This window comes from Gigantopelta aegis, chromosome 6 (genome assembly GCF_016097555.1).
Source record: "Gigantopelta aegis isolate Gae_Host chromosome 6, Gae_host_genome, whole genome shotgun sequence".
Lineage (NCBI taxonomy): Eukaryota > Metazoa > Mollusca > Gastropoda > Neomphalida > Peltospiridae > Gigantopelta > Gigantopelta aegis.
The window spans coordinates 36580087-36601991 of record NC_054704.1 but is presented as its reverse complement, the minus strand read 5'-3'; the positions used below and the strand labels follow the sequence as shown (position 1 = coordinate 36601991).

Genomic DNA, 21905 nt, shown 5'->3' with positions numbered 1-21905 from the left:
AATTGGGGCGTCAGAGGTTGGAAACGGAGAAACCGTAATGGGCCGAAGTTTTCCGAATATTATGACTAGCAACGAAAGAACGATAACTCATATTAGTTGTCGGCTGGTCTATACGTGGTAACAAGATGTTTTGCGAAGACAGATTTAATTAAATATGACCCACTGGTCGTAAAATAAAAGTCGGTTGGAATTTCGACGATTGTATTTATGTCGAAAGACAAACCTATAAACCTTAACAAGATATCGTTCTTCAAACGGATCTGATAAACTCGGTATTCATTATAGTTACGGCAACAGAAAGGCGAAGTAGAAAGCGTCTTAAGAGATGGCTGGCTGAAAACTCTGGTGGTCTTATTAGAGTAATTGTTCAACGTATTCCAGAAACCTTATCGGCAGCATCTTTCTTTCAGATCTACTTAGCAACAATGCGGAATGTGAAGTCATTGTGTACACTTTGACGAGTCTGTGCAGAGTAATTACAACTACAAATGAAGTGATTCCGCGAGGCCGTCATAAACAACATCTAACCGTCAACAACTCAAATAGGTGAATCGGTTTTACGATCATCAAAACGACAAATATACAGTCACAAAAACTACCGATACGAGAGTGTTAAGAGCTATCCTCGATGGCATATTTTGGTTTGTTGGGAGTATACATATGTATGGTTTTGCTGCTGTTTGTTATTTTTCAGCCTGATGTACAGAACATTTATGTAGTATATGCTTGTATATTCTTGTATATAACGACATATGGAAAAAGGGCGGTAATTTTTTAAAGACATTTTACCATACAGCCGTTTGGCTAACATAAGTTTCTTTTCTTTAACGACATTACACGAGCACTTTGATTTATTAATCATCCGATCATCGGCTAATGGCTGTTAAAAATTTGATAATTTTCACACAGTTTTGGAGGAAACTCAACATTTTCTATTAGCAGCAATGTATATTTTATATACACTTTCTTATGGATAGGACAGTACGGCCTTTGATATACCAGTCGTGGGGCACTGGTTGGGACGGGAATGTCAAGGCGTATTGCTATTTCGAGATTTGATTGCGAGAAAGAGAAACAGTTCATAACACGATCTTTGATGTACCAGTCGTGGAGCACTGGATGAAAACACGAACAACTGAAGGCAATCAATCATATCACTTATCGCACTTCAAGCGAGCGCCCTACCACTAAGCTATACCCTACCTAAGCTATACCCTACCCTAAGCTATACCCCCCTTAAGCTATACCCCGCTCTAGGCTACACCCTACCCTATGCTACACCCTACCCTAAGCTATAACCTACCCTAAGCTATACCCCCTTAAGCTATACCCCGCTCTAGGCTACACCTTACCCTAAGCTACACCCTACCCTAAGCTACACCCTACCCTAATCTATAACCTACCCTAGTGTTACGGATATAATAATACAAAAATAAAGAGAAGAAAAATGTCTAAAATACATCATAAATTATTATTTACGATTTATGTTATTGTCGACATAGATTTGCAGTTCTCTCTCTCTCTCTCTCTCTCTCTCTCTCTCTCTCTCTCTCTCTCTCTCTCTCTCTCTCTCTCTCTCTCTCTCTCTCTCTCTCTCACACACACACACACACACACACACACACACACACCTCTATAAAGACCTGCACACTTACACAAGAGACACACACGGTATAGACATTTTCTGCGGTGGCAACTTCTCTGCTTGCCCCCTCCCCTTAGCTATGATCCTGAAAACTGTTTAGATTTGAAGATTTGAGACGTCCAGTGTCAGCACAGTTCACGTAACAAACAACCTCACTGGACCTTTCTTCTACATATTCTGACTACAAAGAAGACTCTAAATCAGGAAAAACCCCCGAATGAGACCTTTTATAACGTATATTATATTATATCTAAGATCTCTTTGCTGGTGCGTGTGCGAGAATTATAGCAGGGGAGGGTCTAGACTGTGACGACCGAAGTTTATAGGGGGGTTGTGTCATGCTCCCCCGGAAAATATATTGAGAAAGAAAAAAAAATGTGCTTGAGCAGAGAAGGGTTTCTACCCCGAAACTCTCCCCATGCACTGACAGATCCCAGATGCCGAACAAGCAAAACCAGCTGATTACATTCTCATTGGAACGGGGATGGAGATGTTGTTGTTGTTGTTGGTGGTGGTGGTGGTGGTGATGATGGTAGTATTGTTGTTGTTGTTGTTATTGTTGTTGTTAATTGGTTGTTTGTTTATTTTAATCAATATGTGAGGTATTCGCAAGAAACCTAGCTATATGTATTGAAAATACATTATTCATTCATTTCATTTCATTTCAACTTATTTTCGTGCTTCTAGCCAATTAAGGTTCAAGCACGCTGATCTGGGCACATACCTCAGCTATCTGAGATATCTGTCCAGGACAGTGGGTTAGTGGTTAGTGAGAGAGAAGAGGTGTAGTGGCCTTACACCTACCCATTGAGCCCTTAAGAACTCACTCTGGGTTGAAGCCAGTACCGGGCTGCGAACCCTGTACCTACCAGCATGTAGTCCGATGGCTTAACCACTGCGCCACCAAGGCCGGTTGAAAATACAAATGATGTCTTGGGGCTGCTTTTTTCAAGCCCAACCATTAAAACCATTTAGTTAAATAATGTAAAATCATTTTGAGTATGGACTCTAGCGAATGAACGGACGGACAGACAGACGGATGAACGAAAGAACAAATGAATAATTATCGATATCTCGGCATCTGATGTAATAGGGAGATATTATACAGACCATAGATAATGCGTGTTGGTTGGTGATGATTTGCGTTGTTGATAATAAACACCAAATTATCTACCACTAATTTTGAAGAAAAACAGCTCCAGTATTATGAGCTAGACGGACTTTTTGGATTTCTTTCTCTTTTTCTCTTCATTTATTTTAATGACCAACTTAAATTATTATTTAATACGATTTTGCTGAAAAGTGCTCATATTTCGCTTTTCACCCAACCGCCATTAATTGCCACACAGCCCTCTACGGTCTGGCGTGATGTATAATTTCTGAAATAACTCAATATATTTCATATAGCCTGCAGTGTATTTTATAGACAGGAAAGGCTTCGGAACACGACAAGACTGCCTAAGGCGGTTCCGTCAAGATATTGGTCTATTTCTTCGAGGTGGCATAATCGATAAGTGGAATCACGACTTGGGTGGGCAGGCGTGCACGAGTTGAAGCGGTAACAGAACGCGCGTACGGTAAATAGTAGGAGGAGAATAGCGCAGCCATTTCTCATCTTTATATTGGTTTAAATTATGATGAGTCGGATTGTAGACAAGGCATAAAATGTGGATTATAAACACCATACACATAATAGAATTTAATAGGGATACAAGTCATCATTAATTTTGTAGGCAGAAATTAAATAAAGGGAAAGGAAGGGAAGGAAGAACCAGCTAGCAACATTAAACATTAAGTTACAAGAACGTTTTTTCGCGGCGCGTCTTTTCTAAACAAATGTACAGAGTTTTTATAAGAAAAGAAAATGAAAGGAAAGTAAAAAACGGACACATGAAAAATTAAGTTTTTATAAAAACGTTTTTTCTCGACGCTCTTTTCTTTAAAAAAAATGTATAGTGTTAAAAGTCAGTCAGTTAATTTTTTGTTTATTTGTTTGTTTATTTGTTTGTTTGTTTGTTTGTTTGCTTGTTAATATTTATATATTTTGTAAGTTAAAGAATGAGGATTAGTCGATAAGAATACAAAAATGTATTGAAATGGAACTCATTATTTTACGTCTAAATCGAACTTGTAAAAGGTAACATAATCTAAAATTTAATTATGTGACTGTTTTAAAAATGTAAAGCAATATTTGCAATTATTGTTTATTAATGTGTAACAGAAGGTTTGTAATAAAAGCAACATTCCTAAATTGATTCACAAAATACATTCTTAGCAATTAAAAACTGGATTATAATTTTCAAAATACATTGTACTTATAAAGTATTTATGTATTTATAAAGTTTCAAATGTAATATTTTTCGCATAATTATATTTATACAGTAGTCATGGATAAATTATATTTTTGTTTTTTGTTTTGTGTTATCCAAAGTTTCCCGAAAGTTATTACTCACAAACTTGAAAACTACAATGATTCCATCGTCAAAAATTAAAGAAATATTTCAACGGCCATCATTTTTAATTTGCTATGAAAATAGAACCGTTTATTTTTTTCAAACAATTTTTTTCATTTCAACTTATTTTCGTGCATATATAAAATTAATGTTCAAGCACGCTGTTCTAGGCGCACCTCAGCTATCTGGGCTGTCTGTCCAGGACAGTGGGTTAGTTGTTAGTTGTTAGTGGTTAGTAAGAAAAAAGAAGGTGTAGTGGTCTTACACCTACCCATTGATTCGTTAAAACTCGCTCTGGGTGGGAGCCGGTACCGGACTGCGAACCCTGTACCTACCAGCCTTATCTGGGGCGGATCCAGCTTTTCTGATGAGGGGGGTCCAAGACAAAAAGGGCACCATAACATTATGAAAAGGCACTATTGAAAAAGTATATAATAGTGCTACAACAGGGACGCTGGCAGACGTATTCTACAGTGTTCTATACATTGACAGAATAAATAAATTTGTAAAAAACCTAAAAATCCTAAATAAAAGGGGCACTTCTCAAATTTGACGGGGGGGGGGGGGGGGGGGGGGGGGGGGGGGTCCGGACACCTTGGACCCTCCTCTAGATCCGCCCCAGCTTATCTCCGATGGCTAACCACGACACCACCGAGACCGGTAACTCAAGATGGTTGATTACCCCCGATCGCAGTACAAATGCAAACATTTTTATTGTGAAAGAATAACTAGTTTCTTAAACTGAAAACCCCCAAGGTGTAACGGAAAATGTTTAAACAAGTTACATGTGTACTTTACTTTATAGTACGGTGAGGGCGCGACGTTGTCCGGTGGTAAAGCGCTCGCTCGATGCACGGTCAGTCTGGGATCGATCCCCGTCGGTGGGCCCATTGACCTATTTCTCGTCCCAGCCAGTGCACCACAAATGGTATTTCAAATGCCGTGGTATGTACTATCCTGTCTGTAGGATGGTATATATAAAAGATCCCTTGCTGCTAATCAAAAAGAGTAGCCCATGAAGAGGCGACAGCGGGTTTCCTCTCCCAATATCTGTGTGGTCCTTAACCATATGTCCGACGCCATATAACCGTAAATAAAATGTGTTGAGTGCGTCGTTAAATAAAATATTTCTTTCATAGTGTGGTAATATAGTTGACGTGCCTCTATCCAGTTAAGGTTCAAGCGTAATGCCATGGGAACACGATTCAGTAGCCTTAACCGTCTCTCCAGGACAAAAAAAAGGGAATATTATACATATACATATTATATATATTAGAAACATACAAAATACATTATAAAATACAAAATAACAAGTCGGCCTTATCGGCGTCTTTTCATATTTAAACACTTTAATAACCGGAATAGCCAAATGTTCAGTTGTAAGACTACTGTTATTTAAAATTTACATTAATGGCATTGTGGATTGCTTAAACTGTGCAACAAGATTACTTGCATACGATACTAGAGTCAATTAATGAGTGGTTTGTTATAGAACACGATCTTAAACCAATTTGTTTAGATTTCAGATTGTTAATATACAAATGTATCATTGTCGACCATAATATTATAATCTTAACTCATATTTGTTTAGATTTCAGACTGTTAATATACAAATGTATTATTGTCGACCATAATATTATAATCTTAACTCAGTTTGTTTAGATTTCAGACTGTTAATATACAAATGTATCATTGTCGACCATGATATTATAATCGTAACTCAGTTTGTTTAGATTTCAGATTGTTAATATACAAATGTATCATTGTCGACCATAATATTATAATCTTAACTCAGTTTGTTTAGATTTCAGATTGTTAATATACAAATGTATCATTGTCGACCATAATATTATAATCTCAACTCATATTTGTTTAGATTTCAGATTGTTAATATATAAATGTATCATTGTCGACCATAATGTTATTCTGCCAAAAAGAGGACTGCCACTCCCAGACTAGTTTACTAAATCAAAACTAGCAACAGACAGAGCTCATTAGAAGAAGTACAGCCGCGAAGACATGCACTCATGAATCACTGTGTATATTCAGACTTGATGTCAAATAATGCTGTACGTACTAAAACGATGGTTCATTAGCCCATCTTTTTTATGTTTTCTTTTTCTTTTTTTTATCACAGCCTATAAGCTCTTTTTGCCGTTTGAATTGCATTTGCTTACTTCTTTGGGAGATCTCCCTCAACATTTTTATATTTTCTTTTTGAGTTGTATCGATCTAATTTGTCTGCACGACCGCCATATTGGACAGCCCATTTTGTTGCGGTCGAGATGCGGTCAAAATGTTAAAATAAAATAAAGTGCATTTCCTTCTGGAAAAAATAAACTAAGGACTGTGATCAAACAATTATCCTTTTAAGTATGTACAATAGATTTTTCAGCATTTTTGTTTACAATAAACAATTAAAGGAAATAAATGAACAGCGTCTGTGTTAATATTCTGTATACCATACCTTTTTTGTTCGCTATACGCCTTCAAAAAAGTGGCACGTTTTTTAGTGAGTTACATTGTTAAATTCTGCCTTGTTTTATTGCGCACACGTAGGTAGGCCTAACTAAATTTTATAACACTAAATGTTCTTATTTCATGAATACTAGCATCATAAATAACATTACGTTCTAAGTGTTGTAGCCAAAAAATATTCTCAGTCACGTATTCTTAAGTTGTGTGTAGGAGTTGGGTTTTTTTCGCAAGGCAGACTTCTAAATTACTTTCATTTGCTGCAATACGGCGTCTACACCTGATGTACTAATGACGCAAAATACTATTGACAGACATTTTCTGTGATCAGAATGCAACAGGTTCGAATTAGAGGGCTATATTTTTTTTATGAGGAATGTGGCATTTCGTTCCGGAGACGGCCGGACTTGAATGAAAACAACACTGGCCTGATTTCGCAGGCGAGTTCGCCGGGTGCAAAGAAACCCGCGTGTATGAGAAATCCGCGTGTATGAGAAACCCTGTTTTGACATGTGTGTCGCTCGGTTCGAAATGCATGACATTTCGCCGAACGTTTTGCCCAATTAATGGCAAGTCAGTGACACCTGTGACACCTGTGGGAAGGCTGGTTATTATTGATATAATTTACCTTATTTCTGATACGGCAGTTCGCACCTGATGTATACTGGGGTTGTCTATAATTAAGTGGCCAGTCACGTCAAAGCAAATGTTTTAAAACTTTGTTATTCGAATGGATGCATGAATACACTCAATGAAAAACAAATAATTAAAAAATAAAATAATTAAAATAAAAAAACACTCCAGATTTTTTCATTGTTTACAATATGTTAATCATATTTCGTATTTGGAATTAAAGGGACAGACCCTAGTTTTTAAACACTAAGGCATAATTTTCACCTAGACTCTAGTTTCAAACCGTAAAATGGACACTAAGTTTGGTCAATTTACAAACATGTAACAAATTTGGATACAACAGAGTGAAACAAGAGTCTGTGACGTTGAAATACCCTTAACATTAGACTAAAATGCGACTCCATAACAATTACTTCTCAGACGCACGTGCGTTTTTAAAAATATGAAAAAAGCATTTTGTGGTATTAGAAACACCAGGATAACCAGAAACACTTGAGTTGTACGGAAATGGATAATCTAAACAATAAAATATAAGTAATGTTTGATTTCAGTGATCAAAAACGACTCTAATAGTGAAAAATATGGTGTAGTGTTTAAAAACTAGGGTGTGTCCCTTTAAGTTTAACCTTTTAAAATTGAGTATTTCCGAATAATTTTTGCCGATTACGGATTCCACCGATTATGGATTCTCCAATTGATTTTTATTCTTATATCTACTAAAGGTTCATTCATGCATACATATCAGATATCTGGGTTTCCTACCAAGACAGTACGTTAGTGGTTAGTAAGAGGAATGGCCTTACACTTTCCCACCTAGTCGTTAACATCATTCTAAGTGGGAGCCGGTACCGGGATGCGAACCCAGTACCTACTTGCTTTAATTCCGATGGCGTAATCAATTTTTAATTGATTCACTGATTCATTCATTAATTCCAATTTATGCTCGTGCTTATATCCAATTAAGGTTCAAACACGCTGTTCTGGATACACGCTTCACCTTTGCTATCTGAGCTGTCTGTCCAGGACAGTGGGTTGGTTGTTAATGGTTAACTAAGAGAGGGGAGTCAAGTGTACTGGCCGTACACCCACCCAGTGAATCGTTAAACTTGCTCTGGGTGGGAGCCGGTACCGGGATGCGAACCAGGTACCCTACTAGCCTTCCTTAAGTCCGATGACTTAATCGCTATACCACCGAGACCGGTACTGCACTAACAATTATCCGACATCTCACCTCGGAAGTGTGAAGTGGAGCAATGTGCCAGAGACGCTTAAAACTGTGTGCCGGAAGTTCGCATTACATGCAGTAATCACCTGTAGAAGCACATCGAGTTTATTTTTCAAAAGACTGATAAACGCAGATATTTAAGGTATAATTATTTGAAGAGAAATACTACATCGTTGACTATAGATACCAGGGCCGTAGGGGTGGGGGTGGGGTGTGGCAGAATGAACGAGCATGGAAGGCGCAATATACTAGGGGGTCTGGGGTCATGCCCCACGGGACATTTTGAAATCTAGAGGCTCTGAAGTGCCATTTTGCAGCATTTTCAGGGAAGTTACGTACTTAAAATGTCAGTATTAATAACCAGTAATTTTGTTGGGTTTTTTGTTTATTCATTCATTCATTCATTCATTTATTTATTTATTTATTTATTTATTTGGTATCGGCAAGCATATAACAGGGTATGGACATATGTTAGTTTGTTGTTACAGATAAAATTAATATTTGAATCCCAATCTAAATTATAAAACAAAAGCACTCGCCGTTTAAGGGGAGCTATTACTCTGGCTCCCCAATCATTCCCAGAGACTAGTTCAAATTTTAACAAAGTAACTTGGGATCCCCTTAGCATGTGAAGTTTAATAAAGTACCACAGAAGAATTGAATATCAATGTTCAATACAATGATACCGTATCTTAAATGGTTTTCCTTAATCTGAATTAAGGTAACAATTAATATCTGTCCTGAGGGTGTGTTTTTTTCACGTCCAGGTCTGGCGTTTCATCGGATGGTACTAGCGTCACCAAAAGAATGAAAACAATAATTTTTAAAAACAAACCTGAATAGCTCAGCATACAGAAAAAAGAAGAAGCTTAGAATATGATGTGAGTGGAGTTGCAATAATTAAAATAAAATCAAGCTCGTTTATTTTTACCATTAGCTACCACATATTAATTTAAAATCTGAAACGATAGTCCAACTGAAACGGGATTCCAACGAAAAGGTATTCATTTATTTTATTTCAACTTATTTTCGTGCTTATATCCAATTAATGTTCAAGCACGCTGTCCTGGGCACAGACCTCGGCTATCTGAGCTGTCTGTCCGGGACATTGGTTCAGTAGTTAGTTGTTAGTGGTTAGTGAGAGAGAAGTCGATGTAGTGGTTATACACCTACCCACCGAGTTGTTAAAACTCGCTCTTGGTGGGAGCCGGTACTAGGCTGCGAACCCAGTACCTACCATCCTTATGTCCGATGTCTTAATCACGACACCGCCTTGCTTGTTTCAAAAGGGATTTAGCATAAAGTTTCCGACTATAGCGACCTAACAGAAGCAAGGTGTTGTCTATAAACTGCCAATCTCTCGCGTTAAGCTACAGATCAAAGGATCCGCCAAACAGCAAAACGGAGTGGCGGACATTGATATTCAGAATGGAAAATATACAGGATGGTGTCTTAGAACCCGCTCCAGCTATTAACACGCTGTATGCAAAGTTAAACATCTTATTTTTGCTTTCATGTTCAGTATCACACGTAGTGGTACACCAGTTTGTGGCAACCGTATTAACGTGTTTACTCGTAGTAGCAGTTGTGTGTTGTTTTTGCCACCTAGATCAGGCGATAATAATCAATAAAAATAAAAACTTCATATCCCAAGTAAAGATCACGGCGCCTTTACCGATACTCTGTAGTCTGTTTGTTTGGTTATTTATGTGGGTGATGTATGCCTCATGAATTTCCTACTCGTTTGTGAAAACCAGACATATTGGTTATCTCTTTTAAGCATCTTTATCTGTCTAAATCAACGATTGGATGCTGTGACAGTTGTCATCGGATACGTCCTCTTCCAGCCAATCAGATTGTTGGAAAACTCAGCTGTATGTAACCATAAACATCATTGGTTACGTTTAGTTTTGGGCCACCAAGTTTATTACGTGGACAAAAGTATTTTAATTGACGTAAATAAGCAGTTAATCACAACGAGAAAAGTATTGTCGCATTCAGACTAGTATGGCTGTAAAAATGCCAGTACAATAAAAACGTCTATGAAGCTGTGGTATGACAATAAAAATACTTCCAATGTGTACATCATTTGATTCCACAAGGCAATAAAAACAAGTTTCCGTTACATGAAAAACTATCGCCTTCGACGTCTTAGTTATGTTCAGTCTTTAAGATCGGTGGGTATTGGGTCCGCGTATCAGTGCCGAATATAACCTAGAACAAATATTAACGGCATGTTTTATCATGTGTTGTCAGTTATAATAGTGGGTTTTTTTTTTTTTTACTTTTTGCCTTTTTTCTGCACTAATGTTTGTAGCCTGAGTACGCTGTCGTTCGAGAGTTTTCTCCATCTCAACCAGCGCCTCACGATTGGCATATGATACGAAAATGTGCTGAAAACCCTACCCTGTATACGCGCCCGTATTAACACACACACACACTCACACACACACACACACACACACAGAGAGAGAGAGAGAGAGAGAGAGAGAGAGAGAGAGAGAGAGAGAGAGAGAGAGAGAGGGCGCTGCCAGAGAGCCTATTTTTATCGAAAAGCAGAACGGAGAGAGAGAACCCCTCCCCCCCCCCCCCCCCCCCCCACACCAATCGTTATAAAACTTGGGATATAAAAGAAACGCATAGGCGAAATATTCATAGAATTATCTCTTTAATACAAAATGGCATAATTTCATTATTTATGATTGTATCACAGTCAAATTTGACATGCGTATGCGACAATGTTCTTGTTATGGACTGACGACAGTGGAGGCGTTTTCGTCACCAAACAGCGTCGCACGAGGGCGCTGAAATCAGTACATTGTGTGGCCACCAGCAGCAGCAATCACTGCGCGACATTTCCTTGTCATAGACTGACACTGAGTCTCTGAATTCGGGCACGTGGAATCCTAGCCCATTCTTCCCGCAGTGCATGTGACAGTTGCGGAAGCGTCTGAGGCTCCGGGTCCCGCTGGCGTGTAACGTCTGTCCAGTTCGTTCCATAGTAGATGTTCAATGGGGTTGAGATCTGGCGATCTTGATGGCCAATGGGCACCAGCACATTAATGTTCTCATTCTGTAGGAACTCCACTGTTGAACGTGTCCGTATGCGGCCCTGGCAATGTCCTGCTGAAAGAGTTCTCTCTAGTAGATCCAAGATGGGAAGCATGTGACGGCGAAAGAATTCATCCCGGTAGCGTAGCAGCTGTCAGGTTGCCTTGTACGAACACACTTCTGCGACTGGTGTATGAGATGTACATCCGGAACATCATGACACTCCTCCACCGAAGCTGGCCCACTAGAATTGGGGCGACGCAATTGTTGGCAAAACACGTTCACGTCGCTGTAGAAGGGGGAAAGGCGTGACTCGTGTCGCTGAACCATTACTTAGTCGCCACATTTCCCACAGGTTCAACCTCTGTACATTCGTTGCACCGACGCGAACAAGTAAATGTCGATGTTGATACGTAGGAAGGGGCGCAAACATACGGTCTCCTAGCCCGAAACCAGCTTCCGGAAGTACGGTTCTGAATGGTTTGGGCAGGACACCCTACTTCAAAACCAGGTATGAGTCCAGCAGTGTTCGTTGCTGTTGGCAGTTCGGTGACGCAAGTGCAGAGCCAGGTATGTAGCGATCTTGTGCTTTTGCACGTTGTTATGCGAGGTATTCCACGTCTGGGACGGTCTTCCAGCTGATTGAAACGGCTTGTACCTGTCCCAGAGGGACGTGAAATGGTTGTGCTGTCGGTGGACGTTTCTTGTGGCGTGCGGACTTGCGTTACCGTTGAAATGCGAAAGGAGGCATCAATTGCGTGAAGCATAGCAGCTTTAAACACCCTCCTACCACTAACCCAATCTTCTCCCGAGTTTCACGTGCAGTCGCCAAAATCTGACCATTTCACGCCGAGTTCTATGCAATTGTCGCACAAACGTGCCACAACGTGCGTGAAAATTTGGTTAGTTTGAGCGTTGACATTTGGGCATGCGACGTCTCCAACTCCAGGAATATTAACAGATCATTCAGCAACCGATATTTTATCAAAGCAAAACCTTTCCTTCTTTCCTTATCACCTATGCGTTTCTTTTTTGACAGAGTGGATGATGCATTTCTGATTCAGGAAAGACGGACACAGCATTTTGATAGACTAGTCGAAGAGAACTGTATGAGGGCATATTCAAGACGAAGCGATGTGCGATCGCTCACTAGACTGGTATTTACGCATAGATGAATGTTTTATGATACAAGACGACGATGGTATCAGTCAAATTGATCGCGAGCGCTCGGTATCTGTTTCAGTTTGAATCCGACTAGTCCACTCCGTGGTCGCTCTAGCCACTAACCTACATTCCGCTCCGTGCAGACGATAATTATTCACTTTAATTTACTTTTCACTTAGATCCAGTCAAGGGTCAAGCACACTGGGGCACACATTTCAGGTACATGTTCAGGAGGGCAGGCGATAGCGGTCGCTCGTTAGACTAGTGTATGCGCCTAACGTTAAATGAATGTCAGGTGATAGAAGATGATGGTACCAGTCAAACTGTTCGCGAGCGCTCAGCCCCCCGAACGCTGCAGGTGTCTGCTGTCGACGACAGAGGTTAGTAATTAATGAGAGAAGGATTGTTTCATTTACGACGCACTCAACACATTTTTATTTACGGTGATATGGCGCCCGACATATTGTAAGGACCACACACATAATGAGAGAGGAAACCTGCTGCTGCAACGCTTTGGGCTATTCTCTTCAATTACATTCAACGGATCTTTATATAAACCACCTCACAGATAGGATAAAACATGACATGGCCTTTGCGGCTCCGTAGGGACGATATTTGAAGTGGGGGACACAAGCTTGGTGGGATAGCACAATCTCTGGTGGGGAGATGTTTGTATGCATTCATATAGAGTACCATTTAAAAAATCGTACATTTTCGTTTTCAAGTAGGGAGGGGGCGGTGCCTAACTCTCCCCCCCCCCCCCCCCCCCCCCCCCCGGTACCTACGGGCCTGTTTTGAAACACTAGCTGTGGAGTTCTGGCTGGAACAAGAAATAGCCCAGTGGGCTCACTGACAAGGATCGATCTCGCATCCGGCGAATATTGTATTCTGATCTACGCCCCCCGACCCCCACCCCCTCCTTTAATTATTGAGAGAGATGTAGTGTTATTTAACTCCTCAGTGCGCGCTGTAGACCCGCTCTGATTTGGAGCCGGTACTAGGATACGATCCCAGCACCTGCCATCGTTAAACCTGATAACGAGCGTTACGCCACCATAACCGGTCACCGAAGATCAAGATAATGTTTTAATATTGATAGTCCCGACGTGTGTCGAGAGGTGTTTATGCAGCGTAGTTTGAGAACATAAATATAGACTATTTCAGCTTACCATAGCCTACGTTACAGATACACCGCATGGGGGTCGACAGGAACAGGGCTACCATCGCGGGGGTTATTTATTTTATAAAGATCATTGGAAAATATGATATATTTTGATTTCTGGGAGTCAAACGATTACCACATCTTACGCAATAGATCAGTATCAAATGTATCTTAAAAAATGGTATCATCGATTGATTGGCTATCGGTTTCAAGACAGGTCCTGGGTTCGTATCCCGGTACCGGCTCTATTCAAGACTGAAATTGGGAAAGTGCTAGGCCACAACAACTTATTTTTTAACTAACATTAACATCTATTCTTGTCAGACAGTGTATGAATCGACTGGGTATGAACTCCAAAATAAACTTAATTTAAAACAGTGAATCAAGACTGTTCTACCAAAATAGTGCATAAAAACTAATGAATCATAGTTTACTATGATACTTAAACATCAAAACAAGAACTACTGAATCATATTTTACTATCATACTTAAACATTAAAACAAGATAATCATATATTTCACTAACTTTTATACTACAAGTATTATTTATTTAAATAAATAAATAATTATTCATTAAATGTAATTATTATTTATTTATGTTGTTATTTGTACCCCTAAGTTCTATTTGAGTTACTCAGCTTTAAAAATAAAAATGCAACATAACATGTTTGAATGTGTTTTTAACATATGTTCCGTTACTACTCGTACTTAGCGCATAGCAGTATACATGTTTTAAGGTGCCCACTCCAATATGATACTAAGTTGTTGAATAGTGTCATATGGCAGAAATTCCACATTCTATAAAATAAAATAATTAGTAAATTAATATAGGACTGTATTGTTGCAAGTCTCGTGCAGGAAATTGTTTTAAATTTAATATTTATTACACAGATTTTATACATTACTTCATCTTAGCTTGTTTTTCTCATACATTACTTCATCTTAGCTTGTTTTTCTCATACATTACTTCATCTTAGCTTGTTTTTCTCATACATTACTTAATCTTAACTTGTTTTTCTTATACATTACTTAATATTACTTTTTTTTTAATACACATGTAATGCATTACTTATTCTTAGTTTTTTTTATATACATTACTTAATCTTAGTTTTTTTCATACATTACTTAATCTTAATTTGTTTTTCTTATACATGACTTAATCTTAGCTTGTTTGTTTGTTTTTTATACATTACTTAATCTTAGTTTGTTGTTCTTATCGTAATATGATTATATAAAGTCTCACCGCAGTCTGAAAATGTGAACGTCGCTCTTTCTCGCTTCCTTCTTCCTTGGACGAACGAACACCCGGAGAAAAACAGAACCACCAATACCATAGGAATCTGCATTTTCTTTAACTGTTTCATACCAGACTGGCAAAGAAAAAACAACGTATCCAACTGTACACCTTTGTCCTTCACTTTGATGTTTAAGCCATAGCCCGTGGAGTAAAAGTCCTGTGGGTTGTCATAAATATATATTATATAAACAGAAATCCATTCAAATTTAAAAAAATTTAATTCGGATAATCACTCAATTTGATTTTTCAAATTTGTTTATATTTCTAAAATTTCCTCTTCACTTTTTAGTATTTCCATATGTGTCAGTAAAATATATATATATATATCTAAATATTTAGGCATATATCTTTTCTTTTCTTTTTCTTCTTTTCTTTTATCCCCTGGGTGATTCCGTGACCTGGCTCAGAAGGTTCTGGTTGCCTGTTGAAAGAGTATTAAGGTATACGGTCTTCGGTCTGCACTAGTAGCCAAATATTTACGACATATATTTGTGGACCGCACACGACGTCACTTTGCTGCAATCAACGTAGGCTGTCCAAAAACATTACCAGATTTCAACTTTGTGCCAATCTTTGGTACAGAACTTGCTTGAAGGTCGTGTTCAATAATACTTGAATGACCTCTTCAAAAACTGACCACTTTGTGAGATGGTTATCAACAAGCAGCTGTAACGAGGAATATAGAAAAGAATTTTTGTTTTCAAACAACACTAGAAATAAAGATACATGTTTTTCTTTTTTTCTTACTTAAATAAATAAAAAAATAAATGTTATTAAAGATTAAAAATATCGTCTTAATAAATCGAGTGTCTTTTTCCGTATGTTGTAATGAAGGAAGTAAAGAAAAAATAAAAGAAACCGCTAACAGGTACACACATATCGCGATTGGTTGGTCATTTCTGGTATGCGATCTGCTCCGAAAGCTATAAGACCACCCACGTCGTGCGTCTCTGTGCCGTACAGGGGAGAAAACGGACTCGGTAAAACTGGCGATGAGAAAGAGAGAATACTTGAAGGTGTATTGCACTACGGGACCAGTTGACTTCATTCACTTTGAATCAGTGGATTTACGCACACACTGTTTTTCTTATCTGCCAAATCACAAAGAAGGTCGTCACAGAATCAGACGTGTCATATTCCCTCTTTAACTCACACAACCCCCGACATCGTGGTAATTTTCGTGTCGCCTTTTATATCACACCCGCCGTTCTATCTGTCATCTCAACACAGGGTGACAAATAGCTCGTTATAAAGAGTCATGTTTTCATATTATAACAGAATAACACTAACTCCCGCACACCCACCCATCACACAAGTTTTCGTTTTTATTAGGGTGACAAATAGCTCGTTATAAAGAGTCATGTTTTCATATTATAACAGAATAACACTAACTCCCGCACACCCACCCATCACACAAGTTTTCGTTTTTATTAGGGTGACAAATAGCTCGTTATAAAGAGTCATGTTTTCATATTATAACAGAATAACACTAACTCCCGCACACCCACCCATCACACAAGTTTTCGTTTTTATTAGGGTGACAAATAGCTCGTTATAAAGAGTCATGCTTTCATATTATAACAGAATAACACTTACTATAACCCTCCGCACTCCCACCCATCACATAAATTTTCATTTTCGTTACGGCGACAAATAGCTCGTTATAAAAAGTAATGTTTTCATATTATAACAATACCACTACCCCTCCGCACACCCTCCCAACATACTAGTATTTATTTTCGTGAACGCTATTAGGATCCTCCCTCTGCTCTCCCTCCCCCCTTATTTTTTTTAATTTAAAAAAGACAAAACCATTAAGTGTACGCCATATTCGAATAGCATTTAATTCGCGATATAATAAAATCAAGTTTATAACACAATACCGCTAACCTTTCTCACACTCATAAAAAAAAAATACTGGGATTCTTTTTTCTCTCTCTCTCTTCCCCTTCCCCCACCCCTCTTTTTTATTAAAAAAAAAATATATATCGTTAGATCTATTAGTAAGTGTACGCCATATTCGAATAACGCCTAATTCGGCCACTTATCAAGCGTGGGATATCTCGTGCCGGGATTCCTGTCAGTGTGTTCGCCTGCCACCTGGCTATTGCTGAGAGACGCGTGAACAATGTATATCATCTCAGTTGCCCATAATCAATCTAAACACTGGCAATCTCGCCGAGAGCGTTTCGCCACCTCCAGTGGATGCCTGTCGCTGAAACACAACAGAAGCGTACACTTAACTTTTTTCTAAAAGCTCTCTGAGAGAGAGAGAGAGAGAGAGAGAGAGAGAGAGAGAGAGAGAGAGAGAGAGAGAGAGAGAGAGAGAGAGAGAGAGAGAGAGAGAGAGAGAGAGAGAGAGAGAGAGAGACATACAGACAGACACACACACACACATAGAGATACAGACAGACAGAGACATACATACAGACAGACAGACAGACAGACAGACACACACAGAGAGAGATACAGACAGAGACAGATAGAGATATATAGACAGAGAGAGACAGACACACACACAGACAGATAGAGAGAGACACACACACAGATTGACAGACAGAGACATACAGAGAGAGACAGACAGATTGACAGTGAGACGGACAGACACACACATACAGAGAGACAGAGAGACAGACAGGTAGACAGAGAGAGGGAGGGAGAATGAGAGAGACAGAGAGACAGAAGCAGAGACAGACAGACAGAGAGAGACATACAGACAGACAGACAGAAAGAGATACAGACAGACAGACACAGAGAGGGAGGGACGGAGAGAGACAGAGACAGACAGATAGAGAGAGAGACATACAGACAGACAGACACACAGAGAGATACAGACAGACAGACAGAGACATACAAACAGACAGACATACACAGAGAGAGATACAGACAGACAGAGATAGATAGAGATAGAGAGACAGAGAGACAGACAGACACACAGATACACACACAGAGAGAGAGAGAGAGAGAGAGAGAGAGAGAGAGAGAGAGAGAGAGAGAGAGAGAGAGAGAGAGAGAGAGAGAGAGACACACACACACACACACACACACACACAGATTGATAAACAGACATATTGACAGAGGGATAGACATATTGACACAGAGACAGGCATATTGACAGAGAGACAGACACGCACATACAGAGAGACAGATAGGCAGACAGAAGAGAGAGAGAGAGAGAGAGAGAGAGAGAGAGAGAGAGAGAGAGACACACACACACACACACACACACACAGATTGATAAACAGACATATTGACAGAGAGATAGACATATTGACACAGAGACAGACATATTGACAGAGAGACAGACACGCACATACAGAGAGACAGATAGGCAGACAGAGAGAGAGAGAGAGAGAGAGAGAGAGAGAGAGAGAGAGAGAGAGAGAGAGAGAGAGAGAGAGACGTAGGAGAGAGAGAGAGAGAGAGAGACCGAGGGGTCAGATCGTAACAGCAGAATAATTAACAAAGCTTTGTGATCGTCAGTAAAAGTGTCAGGGCATCGATTAACGTTCATCTCAGTCGACAATTTGACTATCAAATAAGAGATTTGTGTTTTTTGTTTTCCGTGATTTTAAATACATGGCGTTTAACCCCCCTCCCCTCTCCCTCCCCCTCCCCCCCTCCCCTCTCCCTCCCCCCCCCCCCCCCCCCCCCCCCAGGACCACCGTGACGGAGAAGACCAACGCTGTCTTGTCGGATGTTTCCGGTTATAGAATTATGTTCCACTCGCTCAGTCAGGGAGGCTGCTTTGTTTAATAGGGAGAATTAAAAACAAAAACGGGGGAAAAAACGTGTTTGTAGCTTTTAGCTGAGAAAACAAAAGAAACAAAAGCAATGGACGATTTGTGATCGAAAGTTTTATGTCCGCATCAGATCGTTTATTACGAGTGTTTACGGGCAGGAATTTTTGTTTTCAAAGCAGTTAAAAACATCGAACATTAAAAAAATCAATGACAAGTGACAAATGTTAGACAAACAAACAGACCGACAGACCAGTGGCGGATCCAGAAAATCCAGTTAGGTGGGTGAGGGTGGGGGTGGGGCAAATCACATGTGGTCGAAAATCACAAACGTTCCCAAAGGAATTCTTCGGATTCTCCAACGTCAAAAAAAAAAATGAAATATACAAATAAAAATATAGCTATAAAGAATTGGGGAGGGGGGTCTGGAGCCTACTTAGATCCGCCACTGCAGACAAACAGTTCAACGGAGTGTTTATACATCAAACATCGTTCTCAGACATATTTTAAAGTTAACTCATTCCTCTCTGTGGCAAACTGCATATAATAGAGTCCTTGCTGCTAATAAAAAAAAAAAAAAGAATGATCAAATGCTTGACACACAAAATGTCAATGGCCAATTATTAATTGCTTAATGTGCTCTAGTGGTGTCATTAACAAAATAAAATTTAACATTAATAACTAGGTCATTATTTTATTTGTTAATTATTAAATGTGATTTTATGGTACACTATAATATTCATTTCATTAAATCTGAAGTGTTTCTGGACATCATAAAGTAGCAATGCAACTACCGACAGGCGGCGCTGTGGACATCCGGTGTTAGTACGTGAAATATTTTCTGGACGATTTGTGTCTCATTACACGTATGGATATTACAGCTTATTTTGACGGTCTTAAATATAGAAATAAATTATAATACACTGTGGGAGAAATCATAGTTTGTGAGCAATGTAGGCCGTACTATCTTTCTTATTGTCGGTAGGAAAGACATAAAAATGTATTAATAAAAAGAATTGCAAGTAAAATTTAATGGCAGTACTTAAAGCGTTTGCTCGCGGTTTATATAAGTATTATTATATGTAAAATTTTATCTTCTTTTTTTCTTTTAAAATAAAAACAAGAGGTTTTTAAAAATAATTACAAAATACAGTATTTACTGACAAAAGGTGCATTGTCGGTTATATCCCATGTGTGAACCCTTGCACTAGTACGTATTGTTTGTGCTTAAAAGGTTCTAACTATATTAATATCATCATGCTAAAATGTTACATAATTAAAATGCATAGTTTAAATGAAGTATGAAAAATATATACTGGTAATTAAATTCGAAATTATTAAATATGTTGTGGCTTTGTTCTTGCTTGCCATTAATTTAAAGGCCCATTCTTAGCCAATTACAAGCATTTTAAATCACTGAATTTGCAAGCAAATCACTTATTATATACGTGGTTTGATATATTATCATGATATATCATTAGCATGTTGTATAAAATTAGAAAGTGTTTTTTTTTTTAATTATTATTATATAAGGAATTAGTCATGAATGCAGAAAAGTCCAACCAGTGCACCATAACTGGTCAAATGTATGTGGTATATGTTGTCCTGTTTGTGTAAAAGTGCATATAAAAGATCCCCTGCTGCATTAGGAAAAAATGTAGCGGGTTTCCTCGGATGACATCCAATGGCGGATGATTAATTAATCAATGTGCTCTAGTGGTGTCGTTAAACAAAACAAACTACTTTTTAAAATAAATATTTACTTATTAAAAACAATTGCTTCAATTGTGCTTGTGTCGTGCCACAAACCATAAAAAAGTAACATTTATTATTATTTTATTTATTTTTGAATGCCTTTCCACATAAAGTTTGTAAAAGCTAAAAGAATGTGTAATGCACAGCAAAATTTTGATTAATACAGGGGACTGTAATGCAGTCTATTATATAGATTTTAAAAAAATGAAAAATGTTTTCCTTTTTGAAAGCATACCTGGTTAAACCGTCAATATGATATTAGTCATTTGGAACTCTTCGGTCAACGGTGGACTGTAACTATGAGTCAGACAATTACTATATAATGTGTAATACATGTACTATGCTTATACGAACGAGTTCCTTTAACGGGCCATAATCCATGTGTTTCAGTTGTATACTAACTACTGTGGGCGTGTGCAGTACATTTTTAATTGATTGCACATTACCATCCCGGTTAATACATTTTCATACCCGATTTAATTCCACAAACAGAATCCCAGCTAGGTCAAACAGGTTTAGCTTCATTTTTTTTTTATGACAGAATGATTTTCGTTAATGAACAGTCTGCTTGTGAATAAATTTATTCCGCTTCTTTGGAGGTACGTGAGTTTCTGCACTCATGGAATGTCCCATCCTAACTTCTTGCATTGAGAAAACGCGTTCCTGCTGGCTTCAGTAATCGACGCTTTTAATTTGAACAGTCGTGTGAAAATATGACACAATAACAACGCGATAATGTGCACGCTAATGGCATGCAACGTCCATGATGTGTGAGATATAGCTCAGTGGGTCCGCCCCCGCCCCCGCCCCCACACCCGTATCAGCCAGTGCCTCGCGGCTGGTACACCTAATACTGTGGTATGTGCTGTTCCCGTCTATGGCGGCAGCGAGTTTTCTATCAAACTCTCTTAAACCAGGTGTCGAAATAGCCATATGTTAGACACAAAATACCCATAATTAAAATCATCTGAGGTAATTCTTGAGCAAATATGTTTTTTATTTGAGTATTATCATTACATGTATTTATTTCATTTGTATGTATTTATAAGCCAGTACAATGGTTCCCATTTATCGCGCAAACAGGCTGTAAACATAAACTTAAATGTGTAACTGTTGAGGTGTTTTTACACAAAATATTCCTTTCCACCGTTCACGAAAACAGGCCTGTATCGAGGTGTAGTTGCGAAGGGAGGGGGTGTTCAAATTTAGTCGATTTTAAAATATATACAGTAGCTGAATTTGTACAAGCATTCTGAGGGTCCCTTGCTAAGTTTAATGGCCATAACTCTGTCAACAGTGGACAAA

At 38.7% G+C, this 21905-nt stretch overlaps 1 protein-coding gene across 1 annotated transcript in view; it reads right to left on the bottom strand.

The window, feature by feature from the left end:
- Positions 1-13870, bottom strand: part of LOC121374512 (ganglioside GM2 activator-like) — a 28721-nt gene extending 14851 nt beyond the window's left edge. The window contains exon 1 of the mRNA XM_041501613.1: positions 13816-13870. Coding sequence (XP_041357547.1) covers positions 13816-13870 — 55 coding nt within the window. The remainder of the gene's footprint in view (positions 1-13815) is intronic.
- Positions 13871-21905: the final 8035 nt, after the last annotated feature.